At 40.5% G+C, this 20,816-nt stretch overlaps 1 protein-coding gene across 1 annotated transcript; it reads right to left on the bottom strand.

Moving 5' to 3' along the window:
- Positions 1-1,920: 1,920 nt before the first annotated feature.
- BNIP3 (BCL2 interacting protein 3) lies at positions 1,921-19,467 on the bottom strand. Its single transcript, XM_074959135.1, has 6 exons — positions 19,086-19,467; positions 12,707-12,884; positions 11,438-11,522; positions 6,679-6,785; positions 6,424-6,573; positions 1,921-4,379 (listed from the first exon to the last, which is right to left on the bottom strand). Exons 1-6 carry the CDS (start codon positions 19,129-19,131, stop codon positions 4,328-4,330), a joined length of 618 nt encoding a protein of 205 aa, XP_074815236.1. The 5' UTR covers positions 19,132-19,467; the 3' UTR covers positions 1,921-4,327.
- Positions 19,468-20,816: the final 1,349 nt, after the last annotated feature.

Raw genomic sequence — 20,816 nt, 5'->3', positions numbered from 1 at the left:
AAGTGTATTTAAGTTTAATTATGCAGTTTGGCCCTTTTTTTCTGTTGGCTTATTAGCTAGGTATATTTGGACCTCTTCTCTGTGGTGAAACTTTATTTTAATGAACCCACTAGTCTTGGCACATAGAGAGTACAACTTTCTTTTAATATTAATTGGGGATGCAAATTATTTATACCCTACTCTTCTGCTGGCACAGGATTGTTCCCACAGAGTGTATTCTCATGCTTTGCTCAATGTAGTTTGAAAAGCCGCAAGCAATTGCATTTCCACGACTTTTCTTTGAGAAAAATATTCTACGTTGTACTAGATCTCAACAAAGTTAGGCCCCAACTCTGCAAAATGCTCCATGTGGTTGGACTCAGTTGAGGTAAATGGGGCTCTGAGCTGGTGCAGAAAGAAGGCAGAAAGGTGTTAAGTACCTGCAACTCCCATGGGAATCAGTCACCTTTATTTTTATGCCAGAAGCAGTAGTGCTAGAACAGGAGCCATGCTGGAGTTTGAATTTTCCCAGTGAGTTGTATTACCCACGCACGGCACTGTTGGGATGTGTCAAGTTTATCTGAGAAATGGAATCGGAAAGCTAAATGCTGCCTTTGAATCACGTGTTCTTTCTGAAAGTATCAGAATGGACTGACTGACTACTATTCTGTATTGCTCTTCGGGGATTGAACCTGACCTTTCAAGGTGACTTGAAGAGGGAGAAGATGAGTTTATATACTTTGTATTTCTTTTTGAAATTAAAAAGTTCTGCTTTATTTTTGACTTAGGGCTTGTCTGCACACAAACTAGAAGCAAAATGACAATTGGTTTTAATTCATGCCTTTAGTTGTTTCAGTTCAGTTTGCATGTAGAGAGAGACTTGTTTTGCTGGACCAATCTAGATCAGTGGCGCTGATCTAGATTGAGAGCATGCTCAGCCTTTCTCTGAAAGGAGAGAAGTGTTGAACCTTTGACAAATGTGCTTTCCTTGCAACTGTCTGTTAGCCATGGCACTGTACATTTATTGAACTCAAATGCTTAAGTTCAGTGATGTTGGGAATAGCTGATATTAGGTATACAAAATCAAAAAGCTCCCAGTGTTGATTTGGAACCATCGAGTTTTGCAGATAGCTGGCCAATGTAATTAGGAGATCTCACTGTTACCTCTTACTTGCAGTGTTTGGCAACGCACATTTGTAGCATCATGCTTCAGTTTAGGCCCCAGTCCTGCAAGGGGCTCTGTAAGATCGGACCCTTGCATCTGCTAGGAGCCCCCACTGCAATCAGTGAAGCTCTGATGCACCCAGCAGGAGCTCCACTCTACATCAGGGCCCAACACTGTAAGCCTTTACAGAGCCTAGCACAACAGGGTCCTGATCCTGATATGGTGCATACTGGGGCTAGTGCAAAACAGTAATATATGATACGCATGAATATATCTGACACCTTTCACAACCACTGAGAAAACATATGTAATTTACATATTTTTATTTCGACTGATGAAAAAGCTATTGTTTGTTAACTTATTATTTGTCACCTATGTATAAGGACTCAGTTAGGAGCAAAGATATAAATCCTTTCATAAGGGATGATCTAAATGAGAGGTATTTTGCAACTCAAATTATTTTGAGAATTTTATACTGGAAATGGAACAATAGAAAAGAAAATGGTGGCGCAGTAAATGTAGCTGAATAGGTTTTAGAGTCTTGTGGGATGCAAACAGCATTGTGGCACAGATTCTGATGCAGCCTTAAAGCTCTACAGCTTGGACTCAACAGGGTGACACACGTGGGCTATAAAGGTTTTAAACCACACTTAATCAACTCTTAAGTCAGTGTCCACAGAACTATGTACCCCAGCATCCTTCCCAAAAGGAGGAAACCCCACTGGTAACTCTGTTTCCCTGGGTTAGATTTCTTTACTTCTGTTAATATAAGAAAATGAAGCAAAACATATTTCCTTCCTTTTATTAATGGTCAGTATTTTTCTTACAAGTCATGTCACAATCTACTCTGGTAATGTTTAACTGAATATTACTTCAATGATACCAGGAAGTCTCTCTCAAATGCATTTCACAGCTTCTGTTAAACTTCTTTAAAATATCGCTAATTATACCAGGATATATTTAAAAACAAGGAACTTCCAATGCAACAAGAAATATCAATCTAACACAATTGAAAAAGGGCAGTTCTACAAGCTTGTTACATAAAAATGTGATACACATGCACACACACTGATTTTAGGGGGAAAAAAGCCAACCCTGCAGGTTTGAAGAATATAAACTTATTTGATATTTACTACTAATAATTAAAACAAACCCTACTGGTGCTCACTTCTGTTTTTAAAAATTACAAAAAATAATTGATGTTAAGTCTTTACACTAAAATGTATTTATTTTTCTTGTACACTTGATCTGACAGCCACTCAAACATCTAGATAATGGTCTATAATATTTGCCGGGGGGGGGGGGGGATGTTGAATAAAAACCATCAGTGAGAACTCCTCATGACTTTGGCTCCTAATCATGGAGTGAACTCTGCATGGGTGCAGGCATCAGCCCACACAAAGCTCATCTGGGGCTATAATGAGTGAAACTGTGTGAGGTGTTTTAGGCTTCAAACAGAATCTATTTTCAAATGCTTTACAATTTGATGGGAAAGATTATTCAGAAAATAAAGAAATCCTAGAAATCCACAGTTGAAACCTTAAGAAAAATGTAAAAAAACCAAAAACAAGTCTTGATCCTGCATGTACTTAAATTCATACACATGTAGAGTCTCACTGATCCCCAAAGGACTACTCATGTGTAAAGATAAACATGTGTAACTGTCTGTCTGCAAGATCAGGGGCTAGGTGATGAGTGCCACTTCCTGCCTTTGCAGCAGCAAACTATCCCTATAACTGTGATGACATTTTTGGTGATGGGGCATAAATATAGTGAGGTAGCACAGGTGCCCACTGTATACAGTCATGGAGCTGTTGTAAACAGCTATGTTCATTTCAGTTCCATTCCAAGAACAAAAGATAAAAGTCTATGTTTGATTTTCTCCTTATCATTTGGCAATACTCAAAGTAAATTTATTTTTAAACAATGATGTTATCACAAACAAAGCAAAGTCAAATCTGTATGTGCAAATCCTCTGTGTGTGTGTGTGTGTGTAATGAAAGACCATGCCTTTCAATTATTTCCACTTGGGAATTTCTTTTAATCAGTTAGTAGTTCAGAGTTACTCATATCTAAGGATGAATCATGAAATCATTTTAAGTAAACCTTTCTTTGCTATTTGTGATAACACAGATGAATTAGGTATGAAAAAACAAACAAACAGTGAAATGGTCCAAAAGAGAGCACTTGCCTTTTAAGCAGCTTTCAGAAATTGGTTTGAAATATTTTTTTAAAAAGGGGAAACAACTGTGAATCCACAAGTTTTTATTAAAAAATACATAAGACCTCCTATGAATTTGGCACACAAAAAAATCAATCTCCTTTTTCCTTATTACAGTAAGATTAAATTCCTGAATCAAAATGAGTTCCATTAGTATACCTAAATAAGCAAGTATGCTGTTCCTTAACATTTATAAGGGAAATAAGTAGGCCAATTTAGGATGGAAGTGCACTTTTTCTGTCATCAAATCAAAAAATACTTTGTTTTAAAGCCATATTTTGCAAGAATATAGAACAAGAGGAATTTTAAATGACAAAGAGCACTGCAAAAGGAAATAATTTGTTCGGCACTGGGGTCCAAATTTTAATTGAGGCTCTTGTAGACCAAATTCTGAGCTGCTGTAAGTTAACATAGTTCCACTGAAGCTACACTGTATGTACCAGCTGAGCATCTAGAGAGTGTCTTAACATTTGGTGTCTCCCCTATGCAGAACAGCTAATCAAAATCTTAAGAAAATGAGTCACCTCAAATCAAGTCACAGGATTCTCTAATAGCATATATAAGGCCACACCTTAATAATGACAATATTCACTTTTTCAGAAATATAAAGAAATAATGGTTTAGATGAATTCCTAGCTACATCACAACAGTACATGAAAGCTAAGAGTTTGTTTATTAACACTGAGGGTTTTTTAAATTTTCAATGATATTTCATTACCAAGCATTACAGCAGATATTAATCAATCTGAAACATGCTTTATAAATTGATCTAAAACATTATACATGATAGCTTGGCTTCCGTATTTCTTGTCCCCCATCTACTACTAAATTAGGAACATGTTTACAGAACAAACAGCAAGGTCCTGTAGCTATCACAAGCTCAGAAGTTCCCGCCATTCACCATTTGTGTTCCCAGATGGATATTCTCACTGCTTTGAGCCTGACCGAATTTTATTCTTCCTTTAAAAGGTGCTGGTTGTAGTTGTGGTTGTCAGACGTCTTCCGATATAAATCCTTGGGGAAGAGAATACATGTGAATGCGCATTTCCTTTTAAAAAGAATGTACAGCATGTAAGGAATGCTTTTTCCCTCATCAGATAACTAGTATGTAATTTATAGAAGCAGTCACAGTACCTGATATTGTTAAGATTGCAAAAGAGTTTGTTATAAACACCAGTTTTTGGTTGCTTATGCTTCTGCGTACTCTTGACCCATAATTCACACCAGATTAAGAGGCAAAATAATGTGCTCAGTGTAAGATGAGCTGTTACACCCACTCGGTTATTTGACTTAGTGTTTTCATCAATCGCTTTTTATTATTTGTTTGTTCATTATTTTTTACCTCAATATGATTTCACTATTATTCTGTGTTCTTTCCTGTATTTGTTTGCTTTTCTCAAATGAAAGAAATGACCACTATGAAAATTAACCATTGTGACCACATTTAAACGTAGCACTTCATGAAGCTGTTACAGGTTGTGATCTTCTGCTACTATATCCGTAAGTGAGCTAGAATGTTGCAAGGTCAGAGAAATTCTGGAGAGTCAATTAATGAAATACATATAATATTATAGTATTCTTGTTCGTACTTCAAAGGAAAACTTCAGTGTGTTTCTATACATTTTGAACAGTCAGATACAGTTTTTTTTATTCCTATTTAATCAACTTTGTAGACTTATTTTAAGTGAGTTTAAACATATATTTAAGATTTGGGGGAAAGTAAAGGTTGGATTGTTTAAAATCACTTATTTTATTAGATGGTTGGGGTCTAGGATTTGTATATTAAGTTAGCTAATCTGTGCCCTCACACACCTAGGAGTGTGTACCTTTCAGATATTTCTCCCTTATCTGCAGTCTGACCCTAACCAATTGGATTGGGTGTGTGAACAGAGAGGAAATAAGGGACTCTCCATCAGGGAAGGGATACTGAAAACAAGCCAATGCGATAATTGTAAACAGCACTGGCAAGTTATTAAGCCTGATTCTTATTTTATGTTCAACAGTTTTACAATGGTCGAACCCTTTGGATCTAGTGCTGATTTATGCTGGTAAGAGATCACAACAAGTCACGCTGCCCTGTGGAATGAGCAAGCTTCACCTTGTTTGTTTATAATAGTGGCTCTGCAACATATGGCAAACCTTCCCCTGCCCCCCGGAACTTCTAGAGGCCTCTTCAGAGGTCTAGCATCTACACAGGTGAGAGGGCAGAGACTGAGCAGATAAGGGAAAAAGGAAGATTGTGGCTGGTGTGGGAAGCAGATCATTCCCCTTTAACCTTAGAGAGATTCCTAGGAAAAGACATGACAATTGAGATTTCTATGTCCTTTCCACAAAGCTCACTCCCTCTAGGGTTTTGGGAAGTCCCTAGTAAACCTCCATGGGGCCTTGATGTGGATGGGCCTGGCCTCCCACAGATTCCCTAACATCTGTGGGGATACCTGGGTATCTTCTCGGTTTAGGGATAGGCTCTGAAGCACCCTCTACAGGTAGGGAAACCCCAGCCCTGAGTGGATGGAGTTGAGGGATAGATCTCTTCCCCCAGTCCCTTTCCTACAGGTCCGTATGATCTGGCACAATGCTAATTTGAAAAAGACCCCTCTCGTTGTTTTTATAGACGCTCGCATGTTTCTGAAACATGCGGAATAAAACCCACTGGCTTTTTTCCCTTTCAAATCCACCCATCACAACAGAACTGAATACTATGTCTGTATAATTCCTAACTTCAGCTTTTGACAGTTCTCTAGGTAAATCCTCAAGTACTGAGAAAAGCATTGAGGAAAACTGACCCATACGGCAATGCCACAAGCAACAGGTAGGACACTTGCAAAACATAAGATGACTAGTCAGGTCTGGTCATGCTTTGCTTTGCTTTTGTGATACAATAGCTTCAAAGTAGTGGATACTAGTTAGTGAATAACTGGTCAGTGTGTCAAAATAGTTGTACCATTTAAATTCTAGGCATATGAAGAACTACAGGTTGGAGTGACACTATTCAAATAACAGATGGGAGAAAGCTACAGTAGAAAGACTTTATTTAAAAAAAAAAATAAAAACTTACCCTAGCCCTATGGCAAGCAAATGAGAGAGAAGCAGAGATGGAAGGAACACCTTTAAAAATTCTGCTGAGAATATGCCCCCTTTCTTCATCATGCTTGTGTTTCTCATGCTGAGAGAAGCAGTACGCTTAGGGTGTTTAAAGAGAAATTCCCTAGTTTAGGAGAGGAAAACAAATATCATGTTAGCAAATGTACATTTACCACCCATAAAAATAAAAGCCCCAGCAGAAGGACTGCAGGATGCTGAGGACACTCACTTTGGTGGGATGTTCTCAGGCCTACTGGACCAATCCCATATCCAGTCTGAATTTTTCTGCAAGAGCCTTTCTATTTCTTTTCTTCTTTCAAGAAAATCTTCTTCAGACTAAAACAAAGAGTCTTCATCAAACAGTGCACTGGATGGTTATGACTACACAAATCACTACCACCACCATCCTTATAGAAACTGGACTCACTTACAGAATTTGGACTCTCTCTGGCTTTGCCCACCGTAAGGCCATCTTGGGTTGTACTGCTACAATGCAGCCCTCTCATCTGTCCCCCATTCTAATTCTCAAGTTCACTTGCGGTGTCCATATGTTCCTGCAACCCAGTATTCAATGCCTTCCCTCTATGCATTTTTTTATTTTATTTTTTTTAAATTTCAGCCAAAATGGTTCAATCACTTCCAACAGGGCTAGGGAAAAAATGTGTTTTACCCATGACAAGCCATGTGAAAAGCTCTTCTGTCCCCATGCTTTGGCACGGGATGTGAAATTTGGCAAAGGGTGGCCTTTGTGTCAGGGATGTGGCTTTGCCATCCCTGTGAAAATAGGCATTGAGAAACCTGAGGAACAGAGACTGGGACTGAGATGGGGAGCCAGGGATGGGGAAGAGACAGGACTTCAACAGAGAGGGACTGGCTGGAGGGGGATGGTTTGGAAGGTGTCAGACTTGGGGGGTAGAAGGGTCCATGAGCACCAGAGTACACTCCCCTCCAGAGCCTGGAATGGAACTCAAGATTCTTAGTCTCACCACCCCAAGGCTGTCAGCAAATAACTGAAACCCCAGGCAAAATCTCTCCTCCTCTGGTGATACTCCATATAGAGGATGACAACCTGCTATCAGTTACTCCCTTAGCTCAATTGGGAGAAGTCTGCGTGCTGAATCTAAAGGTTCCAAGCCTGCTGATGACCCATGTGGGTTTCAATATGATGCCACATAATGAAAGGCTTGTGTTTTCAGTTCACTTTTTAAAAATCTAAGAAACCACACACAAACACACACACCACTATATAAAAAAACACCACCACATTATTAAGGTTACAAAGTCAAGCACTCAAAAGCTAGGAAAAGCTTTCCTCAGAAACTTAGAAGTTGCCTCTGAAATCTTAATTTCGTCCCCTTGTGCGCATGTATTATGATAGTCTTTTAATAACATGATCCCATACTAATTTTTCCATAGGATCCCCACTTCATTCAGTGCATAGGGTGTACTTTCTTTGAAGATTAATCAGGGTTGAATAGAAAAGGTGGCTATTGTCTGTAGGACCCTGCCTCATATGTTGCAGAAGTTGGAAGGTGTGTAGTAAATGAGGCAGGGGACTGCAGGAAAAAGAAAGGATGGTTTCATGATTAGGGTAGTTGAATGGTGTCCTGGGGAACTGGATTCTATTGCTGCATCTGCTTCAGAATGCCTATATGTTATTGGGCAAATCACCTTAAACCAAACTTCTCCCACATGGTCACTAATTGTTTGAAATAGTTTTAAGATGCAGTTTAAGTTTCTGAGCACGATTATACAATACAGGATTGACTGTGATAGCAGGTGACTGGACTTGATGACCCAGGAGGTCCCTGCCAGTCCTATATCCCTGTTCCTTGTTTTCTCAGTGCCTGACTTGAGACCCTTGCATCTGATTTGCAGAAGTTGTGAGCGTTCACAGCTGCAACTGAAGTCAATGGGAGCTGTGCTTTGAACATGTAACGAATTATGTAATGCTAAATTCTTGAAAAAATAAGGTCCTAGGCATCTCAAACTGAACACCAAAATTTGTGGATACTTTTGACCTTACTCTCTCTCTGCCTCAATTTCCCATCTGTGAAATGGGGATACCACACCCTCACCTCAAAGGGGTGTTGTGAAAATAAATTCATTAATGTTTGTGAAGAGTTCAGATACTACAGTGGTGAGCACTATGGAAAAGCCCATGAGGAAATTAATTCTGTCTTCAGAGAAGCATTTGAATAATGTACAGTAAATAAGGCCTGGGGCCACACATTGAACAATGAGGAGAAAACAAAATATTGAATAGCTGCTCATTAAGTGTGCACTGAGTGAGGCAGGGGTCCTGGTGGGGAAAAAAGAGTATGTGATCATGTAAGTTAAGACTATGATAATGTGTGTGTACACAGGGAAGCAAATTAAGGTCATACAGAACATTAATTCTGGCATATAATAACTTTTGAGTGTTTGAGTTTGCAATCTTATAATTTTCTTTTTAATGAAGGTTTTCTTTTGTGTATAATATATATCAACAGTTCACTCATGATTCTCTCTCTCTCTCTAGGTGCAAAAGTGTGTGTGTGTGTGTATGTATATATATATATATATATATAGGGAGGGAGTGGGAGAAAGAGTGTGAGAATGAATGAAAATATTTCCTTCTCAGTGGTTGGTGTGTGTGTGTGTGTGTGTGTGTGTGTATTTAGCTCACGAAAGCTTATGCTCAAATAAATTTGTTAGTCTCTAAGGTGCCACAAGTCCTCCTTTTCTTACTCAGGATGAAGCTCTCGCTGCATCCAGACACGTGATTATTTGGGTTAAAGCATGCTCTGGACAGGCAGCTCATCCTTTTCTGAGGTTCTTTTGTACATTTAACTGAATTACTTATAAAACTTTATCTACAAAAGAGTTTTTAGATGAAAAATTTAAAGATTAATAGCAAGTTTCTAATAAGGGGGTTGTGTGGACCTGTGATTCTAGCCTTGTTTCAGCAATGTGACAATACACAGTATGTAAAATGTGACTCTCTGCTTCCAGTAAATATCCTTTTTTAATCCTGATTTACCAGCTGCATTGGTTGCCAGCAGTCTTCACAAGTATTTAAAAAGTAATGCATAAAAATGTTTTAATATATTTAACACACAAAATATTAAGGGTAAATTATCAAAGTAACATGTCGAAATATACTTGCTCAATCCCAGTTGTTAAAGTGAATAGGGATCATATGGCTAAATCCCAATTCATTGCTTTTTAAAATTTACCTATAAGGCTATAATTTCTAACAGACAAAAGGAAGGTTTTGTTATGCCTGAAGTTGCTCCTTTTAAATTCATGATGTGCTCTTGCAGCACATTATTATTTAAAAATAAAACCAACAAACATAACATAAGAATGGCTGTACTGGGTCAGACCAAAAGGTCCATCTAGCCCAGTATCCTGGCTTCCGACAGTGGCCAATGCCAGGTGCCCCAGAGGGAATGAAGAGAACAGATAATCATCAAGTGATCCATCCCTGTCACCCATTCACAGCTTTTGGAAAACAGAGGCTAGGGATACTACCTCTGCCCATCCTGGCTAATAGCCATTGATGGACCTATCCTCCATGAATTTATCTAGCTTTTTTAAACCCTGTTATAGTTTGTGCCTTCACAACATCTTCTGGGAAGGAGTTCCACAGGGTGACTGTGCGTTGTGTGAAGAAATACTTCCTCTTGCTTGTTTTAAACCTGCTGCCTATTTATTTTCATTTGATGACCCCTAGTTCTTGTGTTATGAGAAGGAGTAAATAACACTTCCTTATTTACTTTCTCTGCACCAGTTATGATTTTATAGATCTCTATCATATCCCCCCATGGTTGTCTCTTTTCCAAGCTGAAATGTTCCAGTCTTATAATTCTCTCCTCATATGGAAGCTGTTCCATATCCCTAATCATTTTTGTTACCCTTTTCTGAACCTTTTCCAATTCCAATATATCTTTTTTGAGATGGGGCAACCACATCTACACGTAGTATTCAAGATGTAGGCATACCATGGATTTATACAGAGGCAATATGATATTTTCTGTCGTCTTATCTATCCCTTTTTTAATGATTCCCAACAAACACCTGCTGGTGTAAGCCTGAGCAAAACAAAGGGGTTACAGTCATGTCAGGAGGAGGAAATTTCGGCCTTGCAGATCTATATGACATTAGTGAATATCAATATTTGTATATCTACAGACCCTATTATTGTAATATCTGAGTACCTCACAATCTTTAATGGGTTTTATTCTCCTAAGACCCCTGTGAGATAGGGCAGTATTACCTGTTTTACAGATGGGCAGTTGAGACCATGAGTAGATTGTATGACCTTGGGCAAGATCACACATGGTGCAGGTGGCTGTGCTGGGAATCAAACCCAGGTCTCCTGAATCCCAATCCTGTAAAGTATTTACTGAACCATCCTTCCTAATCTGTAAATTCAGACTATGAACATTTTCACCTATATGTATGGGATTTTTAAAGAGGCCTAAGAGAGTCAGGCACTAAACTGCCATTGAAATACAAATGAGCACCTGACTCCCTTGGGGCCCTTTGAAAGTCCCAGCTCATATGTTTTCAAAAAAAGTGACTATGCAACTCAGTGGCTTAGAACTGTCCATACAATGGGGCCTGAGCCTGCAAAGACTTAGGGTGTGTCTACATTGCAATAAAACACCTGCAGCTGGCCCGGGTCACCTGGCTCAGGTTGCAGAGCTATAAAATTGCAGCACCGATGGTTGGGCTCAGGCTGGAGTTCGGGCTCTGGAACCCAGGAGCCCGAGTTAGCCGATACTGGCCAGCTGTTGGTATTTTATGCGTAGGCATACCCTTAAACAACTGAGTATCTTGACTCCAGAGGGAAATCCCTTTTACTTTCAGGATTAAAGTTACTCAGTGGTTTAATCTTTGCAGGATCAATCTCATCTTTTCTATGTAAGTTTCCTTAGACTGGTCTTGGAACTGTGATAGTCACAAACACGTTCTCAAAGGAGGGGTGACTTAGCTTTTACCTGAGAGCTATTCTTTTCTCCACTGCTGTGAGTCTCCACTTCAGAAGCTCTGTTATTGTCCTGAGGTGTCTGGGAACGAGGAGGGCTTTGTAAACAGAAGCAAAAGGAGGGAAAAGTCTCATTAAATTCTTCATGCTGATATTCTCTACACGTGGAACTAAAAGTTAGCAAACTAACTTTGTTGGCACAGCTGAAGTTTCTTCTACTGGATAGTTACAGCATGGGCAGCAAGGGCACAGGCTTCTCCACTGATGTGCTTAAATACTGACCTAATGGAACTACCTCTAGGGTTGCAGCATAACCCATGCTCATTTGACTACATCTGCCAAGAAGGAAGTCAGTTTAATGCATGGTATAACTTTTTGCAGATGTGGACATCTGTCTACAGGGTTACTGGACTTGTCCCCACGACTTAGTTCATATATATCACTGAAGAACAGCGGATAGATGACAATGGTTTTTCGCCTGTACTCAGACCAGCCACCTAGAAATGGGAGCGCCCACATCCCCTTGCCCATTCCATAAGTCTTCTAGTTCCTTCAATCAAATTAAACTTTACAGTGAGGATCCTCCACTGGTTTAAATTGTCACAGCCCCAATGAAATCTGTCAATTTACGAGAGCTGCCCCATATGGAAATTTGTTTTTAAATGCTGCTATTAGAAAGCTCCATGGTCCGTAAATTAGATTTAAGCTAAAATATCATTTTAGCAATTATCTAAGATCACAAGCACAAATTGTTTTTATCATCCCTTTTTTACCATTACTTTCCCACCATTACTTTTCCATAAAGCTAATAAAGTAACACCTTACACTCTAAGAATGGCATTGGCATTGTTTCCACACAGACTGATCGTACAGTCTCTTAGGATGGCAGCCACCATGTGCAAACCCAGGTTGTGAAAGCATCAGATTTTCTTTTATTACAGCAGGAATGTTGCCAGTGATTTAGCAGTGTATCTGTGCAAAGTGCAGCTGATGCTGATACACTTTCCCTACAAAGTCCCAGCATGTAAAAAACTTTAAGAAGACCCCTTTACACTGTGTGATTAAATTTTCCATGGCTCTTTCCCTTACAGTTTCTTTATGGTTTCAGGATGGGCTACTTCAGAATGTGTTTCTATTTTTACTTATTATAAAAAAAAAACAATTTGTTAATTTTTATACAGATATAAATGTGTTTATATAAACACATCTCACACACACACACACCAGGAAAATTGCACTATAATGAGCATTTCTGTGTTTGTAATAATGTATTTATAGCTACCTATCACAGCGGGAGCTTTCTCTTGAACTGCTTCTTCCGGATTCATGCTGTGCATCTAGGAGTATTTTCTCCATGTCACCATTGTAAATAGAAATAGAGTCTGGTACTTGCTCGTGGCTTGTTGGCTGGACGGGGTTACCATTGCCGTTACTGCTGAAGTGCAGTTCCACCCAGGAACCTGCTTGGCATAATTTAAAAACAAAACAGGAAAAAGTCACAAAGACAAATATTGAAAGTTGCAAAACAGACTAACACCCAGGTTAGGTCTGATAACCTCACTCCTGCTTTCTACAACGTGACTACACCTGTTACACATGGTTATTGCTGGTTAACAGTAAAACTATTCTAACATGCCTTTCAAAGGGGTAAAGTTGTAACCCTTTCAATTACTTCCAAAATAGTTGTCTGAAGACATTTTTCCCCAGAGTAAATATATTGGTACTGTTCATACTGTTTGTTCTTTTTATGCCACTTTCTTGTCTGTTAAGGACCCAATTTAAAGCCCATTACAGTCAACAGAAGTCTCTGAATTGAGTTGAATGGGCTTTAGATCAGGCCCCCCCCCCAGACATTTGTGTAATATGGTTTGTTTTATAGCAACTGCACACTTGTGGACAAGTGGCTCTGTGTAAAAGGAGCTGTAAGAGCTAGAATGTCAGACCTCCCACCAAGGACTTTTCAGTGTGATGTAAAATGTACCAGAAAATGCTGGCTCAATGCCATAGTATTCCAGCTTATGAACTGGGGAAGAATGGCTACCGTAATACTTAGATGCTTTTCTTAGAAAGCTAATACGTCATGCAGTTCTGGTTCACAGGAAAAATATGAAAGTACAAAGTGTCTGTGTGCATACTCCGTTACAGAAGCTTTCATTTTAATTTGGTGGGATAATCCACTGTATGCATCTTCACAGCTCAATGCGGTTGACAGATACGGATTCTAATCTCAAGGATTGACTTCCTCTGCCAATGTTTTCACTGTTAATTTATTCAATGTTGTAGGATCATTGCTCCATAAAAACAGTGCTTCTTGTTTACCTTCTTCATTAAGCACATTTTAAAGTATCACTGTTGGGCAATATAGGATGTCTGGCAATTGCTAGATCAGCTATTTGCTACCTACAATATATGTAAGATCAGTTGACAGTGACATGTTGATTTGTCTTATCAAAATGTATTCAGTAACAACTAACTTCCATGTTGAAAGCACCACCCATATTTCAAAGGACCTGGAGCTGGTTCTTCATTTATAAAATCAAATAAGTGGATAACACTTAAATAATTACATATATACACACAAATCAATGGAGCTTATTTATATAAAATGTTGATGTACACAAAGCTTTACAATAGTAAATACCATAATATAGTGTCCGTACCCTGAACAGTTTATAATCTAAGGCAGAGGTTCTCCAACTGTGGTCTGTGAGTTCCATTCAGGTGGTCCGTGGATAGTTCCCTTTAAGGTGCGCGCCTGGGCAGCTGCACATGAGAAAATGAAGGGCCACCCACCTAATTTGGTGTCTGGACCTTGCAGAAGACACACACGTAAGGTGAGGTGGTGGCCTTCGGGGGAATAGGGGGTAGATGGGAGAGGGCAGTGGGGTGAGAAGAGGGGGTGGGCGAAATTTGGGATGTGCCGCTGCCAGAGAAAGAGGCGACTTTCACCGGCTCCGGGGCTGTGGTTGCCGGGGAGAGACGGCCCTCCTTCCCAGCCTCAGCTCTGTGGCTGCTGTGGCAGGGGAGAGAGGGCACCTCCATCACCTTAGAAAGGTAAGACTACTGATACTAAAATATGAGTTGTGTGCTTTTATTTGTAGAACAAAAAAAGTTAATTAAGATTTTTTTTTATATAGCGCTTTTATCCAAAGTGCTTTACAATAGTTAGCTAACAGTACAAACAATATTTGGAAAGATCATTAAGTGGTCCGCTGAGACCCTTGGCAATTTTCAAGTGGTCCATGCCCAAAAAAAAGCTTGAGAACCATTGATCTAAAGGCATTCCAGGCACAGTACAATTAGGTAAAAGATGACAGTATTTGCATTTTGGTAAAGATAATAGGTGGGACTTTTTAATGAGAGCAAGTGGAAAGGGGAGGGTACTGGCATGTATTAACTGGAGGGACCATTCTTACAAGAAATTTAAAAGAAGCCAATAAATCAGGACCAGGAAAAGGAACAGTTAGGCGAGAGGCTTGAGCAGAGTGTAGGGAGCATGACATACACAAAGAAATGAAATCAAAATAAATAAAGCAGTAGCTTTAACAGAACGCAGAAGGAATGGAGCCAATACAGAGATTTGTGAAGTGTGAAATGTAATCTGAGCGACAGGACAGAGAGGATCTTGCTGGCTGTGTTCTGAGTGGACAGAATGTTCAAGAGATAAGAACAGGAATCCAATCAAGCCATTTTGTGTTGTGGTTGACTAAATGGACAATTTAATAACCTTCCTCTAAAATTTGGAACTCCATATAATCCTTTGCATGCAAATATCTTGTGATAACAAAGTTGGGGAAAACACTTTACTTAACTGCCATCTGTTGCCTTCCTACCTTTTCATCTGTCTGATTGTCTATATAAAAACCTTTCTTCGTCCTTCTGTTATGTTGTGGTGGAAATCCTGAACAGGCTCAGAAGAGTCATCAGTGTGGATGTTTAAGTAGATGTGGCCTGACTGTGGCCCTGGCTTCTGCACCTTCGGCAGTTTTGAGCCTACCATCTGGCTCCCATCCTGCCCTGCCTTGCTCCAAATGCCTCTTTCCAGCCCTCGCTCGCCTTTTGCTCTTCCATTTACTAGGTGTAGGATATGAAAGAAATTAAATTGAAACTACGCCTGTACTCACATTTACAGGAAAAAAATTAGCTTGTCACTGGATGGTGCACTGGTGATATCACATAACTCAGCCAACTGTCATACAGTACAAACTATATATTTGCATACTGCAATCTGATTGGTGAAAGTACCGTAAGTCGACTTTTAAATAATAAGCCAAATATTTGATTTTTTGCTAGCATGCCAGAAACGTATGAATCAAAAAACTCTTATCCAAACAACACCAGAAATATAAAGGTAGGATTTGTACATACATGCAGTGTACTGATTACTACCTTACATGCTGTCAGCTTTGTACCAAAATAATGTAACATGCTTTACTATTGTGAATCTGGACAGGATCTTTCCTTAAAATAATTATATTTGATTATTTAAATAACGTTTAAGTGCTTTGAATTTGAAAAATGTTATCCTAATGCTAGGTTAATGTCTGCACAAGTAACCTTATTTCTTTTAATCACAGTAAATACTCAGCATTTTATCTCTGATTGCAAATGGCTACTCATTCTCCAAGTTCTAGCAATGTCAGAATACTTCTTCAAATTAAAGACAAGATAAACAGTGATAATTAAGTGCTCTCACGACTGATTTTAGACTTTAAAATATTTCTGTAGTCCTGCAATAATTAGAATGCACAATAAAATCTGATTAGAATAAATGGTTATATTAGGCCATGTTAAACAAATGGAAATCACAAGTAATACTCTGTTTGCTATTCTAACACCTAAGAGCTGTTTTATTTCTTTAGCCTTTAAGGGCCCATCCACACTACAGACGCAAGTGTCAGGAGCCCCCAGTTGCAACTGAGTTAAATCACTGTTCCATCTTTTACTCTTTAACAAGATCAAACTATGTTCTCATATGATGGAAGAGATCTGGACCTAATTTGTATGTGCTGTACAGAAAGAACCTCTGATAACTGCTAGTGCTGGTAATAGTGTTAAAATTGTCAAAATCCCAGCTTCAAACCCATTTTTAATGATCATTTCCTATTTATACAGTTCCACAGACGTTCAAAACTGCTTCACACAGCAAACTAAAGACAGTCCCTGATTTAACACACAATCCAGACATAACACAGCAGTATACGACAGAATATGGAGAGGACAAGAGTTATGACTTTAAAAGATCATGAGCTAAATACATGTTACATATACATCGTGTTCTTTTTTTATATTGGATATTCTGGTGATGGGGGCGATGGCTAGATTACTGTAAATCAGCTGTTGCAATAGTGATTAGATACTGAAGGCTTATGTTTTTATAAAGAACAGGAACATAAACAGATAAGAGGGCGGAGGCTGGAAGGCAGTCTTGGGGAGTCATGGGGAGGGATCTGAAGGAAAAAATAAGGTTAACTTGTGCAGTGGACCAGACAAGATTATGCAAAAATAGGGACCAGCATGAGAAAAGGCATGGATGGAGTAACTGGTGGGATATCATTGGCTTTGTGAATATCTCTAGCACAATACCGTACTTTCAAAATTAGTCACTGCCACAGAACATTTGCACAAAATTCTGATGTCTGAAATGACAAACTGTTCAGAGAGCAGGAAAAACTCAACTTGTACAAAGTAGAAGTCTCTCTCTGTATATTACAAGTATATCAGTGAAAACCCCCTTTAAAACAACTGTCTTTCACATGCTTTAATGATCAGCCACAGTCTTCCTTCTCCCCAACAAATTCCTTTGCATTTCCAACATATCATCCTATACAAGGAAGATGTACAATAACACTAGAGCACATTTGAATGCACAATCTCTTAACTCTGATTTAGTACATTTGGTTTGCAAATAACACATTCTGTACTTTACCAGGGAGCACATATTTCTTGAGAATCTATTCGTGGCGGTGGGGCTGTGTGATTGAGATTTCAGTGCTTTTTTAACGAGTTCCATTTTTCATATTAGTCAGAATTTCTTTCATCTCTATTGTCACCTAGACATTGAGCCAGGCTTGACTTCCCGGGTGGAGAAACAGCTCTCTCTCTCTCTATCTCCTGCCAGAACTGCTATAATATTACAACTCAAGATACATAAAATGGAACCTTATTTCCCAAGAAAACCTGATATTTCTATCCCAGGTGTAAGCATGGGTTTATCAGGCAAACCTGTCTTAGTGTCCCATTCCAGATATGGCACCCATATAAATGTTTGTATATAGTGTTTAACATCATTAACCTTTCCAAACACACACAGGATATGAGACATACCAGACAAAGTCCCTTTATGCAATGTGTGTCCTATCTCCCTGTATCAGTGATAGAGAAATAAGACCATCTGAGTCTTTTTTTTTTTTTTTTTTTTAAATCTTCCAAGGCCCTGAAAGTTATGAAACACCCTCTTGTGGTTTTGCTACGTGCGAAACTCCTAAACTGGCATATATACACTGGGTAATCAAGTAAACCAAATTGCTCTGTCTGTCACATTGGCACAAAGGGAAATCCTAGAGAACAGTGGGAATGTAAACTAGATTTTTTTCTTTATTTCCAAAACTCCTATATCTATCGGAAATACCCACTTTCTCCAATTTGAGGTGAATAAGGGAAATTCATTTCTCCTTTTCTGCAAACTGATTTCTGTATTTTTTTAAGTATGGCAAATACATGCCCTGATTTCACTTCCCTTTTTACCCTTAGTAAAACATGCATATCTATTATAATCCTAACTCACTTTGTTCCATTTCCATGGTGCCTAAGTATTTTGAAACAAATGTATATTCAGTCAAAGTATTATAGTTTGCTGCAAGGGGTGGAGATGTCAAAACTAAAATAGGTACATCTGAACTTTAAAAAGATGTTAAATGATAGATCATCATTATTTACTTCCAGTAGAAAATCAGTGTCTTAGGGTATGGCTACACTACGAAATTAGGTCGAATTTATAGAAGTCGGTTTTGTAGAAAGCATTTTTATACAGTTGATTGTGCGTGTTGGCCAAAAAGACTCAAATCCACTGTACCTGGCCCATGGATTCTCAGTCTAAGGAACGTGAATTATATCAGGGAGCTTGTAAGAAGGTGTTTTTCTTTCTTAAACACCCAGCCATCCATGCAGCTATAACCGTACCTGACATGTTACCATAACTGGATTGCTGCTAATGGCAACCTCACGGTGGGGGGAGGGGTGGTGTAACGAGATCCCTCACTGACTGTGTGGTTTTTAAATGGCTCACATTAACCCTGTATCTAGGCAAGATACAATAAGCCCGCACACAATCACACGCTCATTTGTGGCGTTAAGGACAGCCCTGTATATTCCCTGCGCATGCAGTACTGATCACCACCCATTTGCAAGTGCTGACATTTTCCCCCATGCTTGTCAAGTTTCATGTTTACTGCGTGATTGTTAACGAGCGTAACAGCAGACCTAGACTTGGGAAGACGTCACATGCTATAAACAAAGGGAACCCGAGTCTCCAACAGCCCCCGTTCTGGACAGCAAGTCCTTAGGCGAGAGCAGGCTGATGGGGGCGCTTTCCCTAGCAAGGCCTGCAAATGAAGGGGCCCAGGCACTGCTGGGAAAGGGGGGGAAGGGCTGGCTCTTACCGTGCAAATTCTCCTCTTGTAGGCTGGGTCCCTCGCCCTGCGACATTGCCTCTAGTTTCTTCTAGGCAGGAGCGTTTCTATTTTCAGCCTGCCCTGGCTGCCTGCTCTCTCCCGACGCCGCTGGCGGGAGCAGCTGCTGCGGACTGCGGCCACGTATGCACAGCCGACTGACCAGCAGCTGACACAGTCTGTTATTGTTATTGCTGCTGCAGGTTCTGGGGTTTGTTTGTGATTATGACGTCTCGAGGGAACGGGCCACCCTGATTGGTTGTCATCACCTTCCTCCCCTTTTGCCCCTGTAACGCTGGCTGCCCGGCGAGCTCGGGAGCTGCTGGAAACCAGCACAAAACCTGGATGCCACCAGCAAGCAACAGCAGCTGCAGGTATTGACTGATTCGAGCCGTTACTGTCCTCTGGGTCCTAGTGGCGCCCTGTCTGTCATTGAAATCTGGGGGAACGCTGTTACTAAGCAGTTACGTAGCACCATCCTTTTGCACATTACAGAGTTTAAAGCCTCCCCCTCTCCCCCGCTGGCCTTGACTCCTGATTGGCTAAAAAAAATGGCAAACGACTAGTTTGACTTTGCATTGGACACTTAAGTGTAGCTGGCCTCATTTCAGATTGGATGGGAAATGGGGATGCTCAAAATGCTCGATTTCTAGCACACTAATGTGCATTGATTTATATGCATACATGCATGACCTCATGTTCTAGCACTAATATCTGGATCACTTATTCATTCCTCACTTGCTATGTGTCAGCTATGGTCCTGCTATTGTGGGGAACTTTCCTGGCTTATACGCGACCCCGGTGAAGTGGGCTAGCGAAAGGATCTGAGTCCTCGCTACCATTTCCTTTACCCAGAGGCCTGCCTGACCTCGAGGGCTCCCATTCCACTCTCCTGTGTGGCAGAGTCCTCGTAACCCCAACAAGGCTGGGCCCAGGATTCCCGAGGGCTCAACCACCAACCTTGTTGTGGTCACTTAGGGCAGGGGCTAGGGTGTCCCCACTCTGGGGTGCTCTCTCCGTTCTGGACAATTCCCTGACCCACTGATCATTCCATACAGTTCAAAGCAAACACAATTTATTAAACAATACTCAATTAAAAAAAGATAAGGACAACATGGGAAAAGTTAAAGGAAAACACATAACCCCGCTCTGTGGCATGGGGACATCACAACCAGCGTCTCTGGAATGTAAGGGAAGTTCAGTCTGTTCCTCACAAGTCCCAGGCCTCCTCTGCAGGCCCTGGCTGTGCTGCAGGGATGCTGTGGGTCGGACACTTGCTCTGACGGTGGCCACATGCCTTCAGGCTCTAGGTGGCAGGACCCTTCTTCCCAGCGTTGCCCCAGCCTCATCGGGTTACGGTTCCCTTCCAAGTCTGGCCTGCAAGGCCTCTTGGCTGGGGGCGTCTCCCTATGCTGGGCCCACTGCCCAGAGTCCCCCTCGCTCTCCATAGCTGCTCACCACACCTGGCTTCGGACGGCGTCAGCTCCAGCTCCACTCTGCCTTAGCGCTGCTGCTGCTCTGCCTCCAGCTCCCTGGGCTGCTTTTCTTGCCCCTCCGGCTCTGGTTGCTGCAGCTCTCCTCCCAGCACTGACCTGCTCCCTGGGCTGCTGCTCTGGCTTTTGTTGCTGTGACTTTGCTCCCCAGCTCAGCTCGGGCTCCTGCTCTCTCCTTAGCTCAGCCCCACTCTGTCTCGGGCAATTCCAGCTCACATGGAGAACGGGA

Source organism: Natator depressus, chromosome 7 (genome assembly GCF_965152275.1).
Source record: "Natator depressus isolate rNatDep1 chromosome 7, rNatDep2.hap1, whole genome shotgun sequence".
NCBI classification, from domain to species: Eukaryota; Metazoa; Chordata; order Testudines; family Cheloniidae; genus Natator; species Natator depressus.
The sequence above is the reverse complement of the archived record's forward strand: the minus strand, read 5'-3'. Positions and strand labels throughout refer to the sequence as shown.

Bases quoted from the DNA above. Each gene is read 5' to 3' on its own strand.
- BNIP3 (XM_074959135.1), bottom strand. From the start codon at position 19,131: ATGTCGCAGGGCGAGGGACCCAGCCTACAAGAGGAGAATTTGCACG. The intron at 11,523-12,706 runs GTAGCTATAAAT...CTGTTTACAAAG, and splicing joins GAAAGCTCCCGCTGTGATAG to CCCTCCTCGTTCCCAGACAC. The intron at 6,786-11,437 runs GTAAAAGCTAAG...TCTTTGTTTTAG, and splicing joins GAGAAAAGAATAGCTCTCAG to TCTGAAGAAGATTTTCTTGA.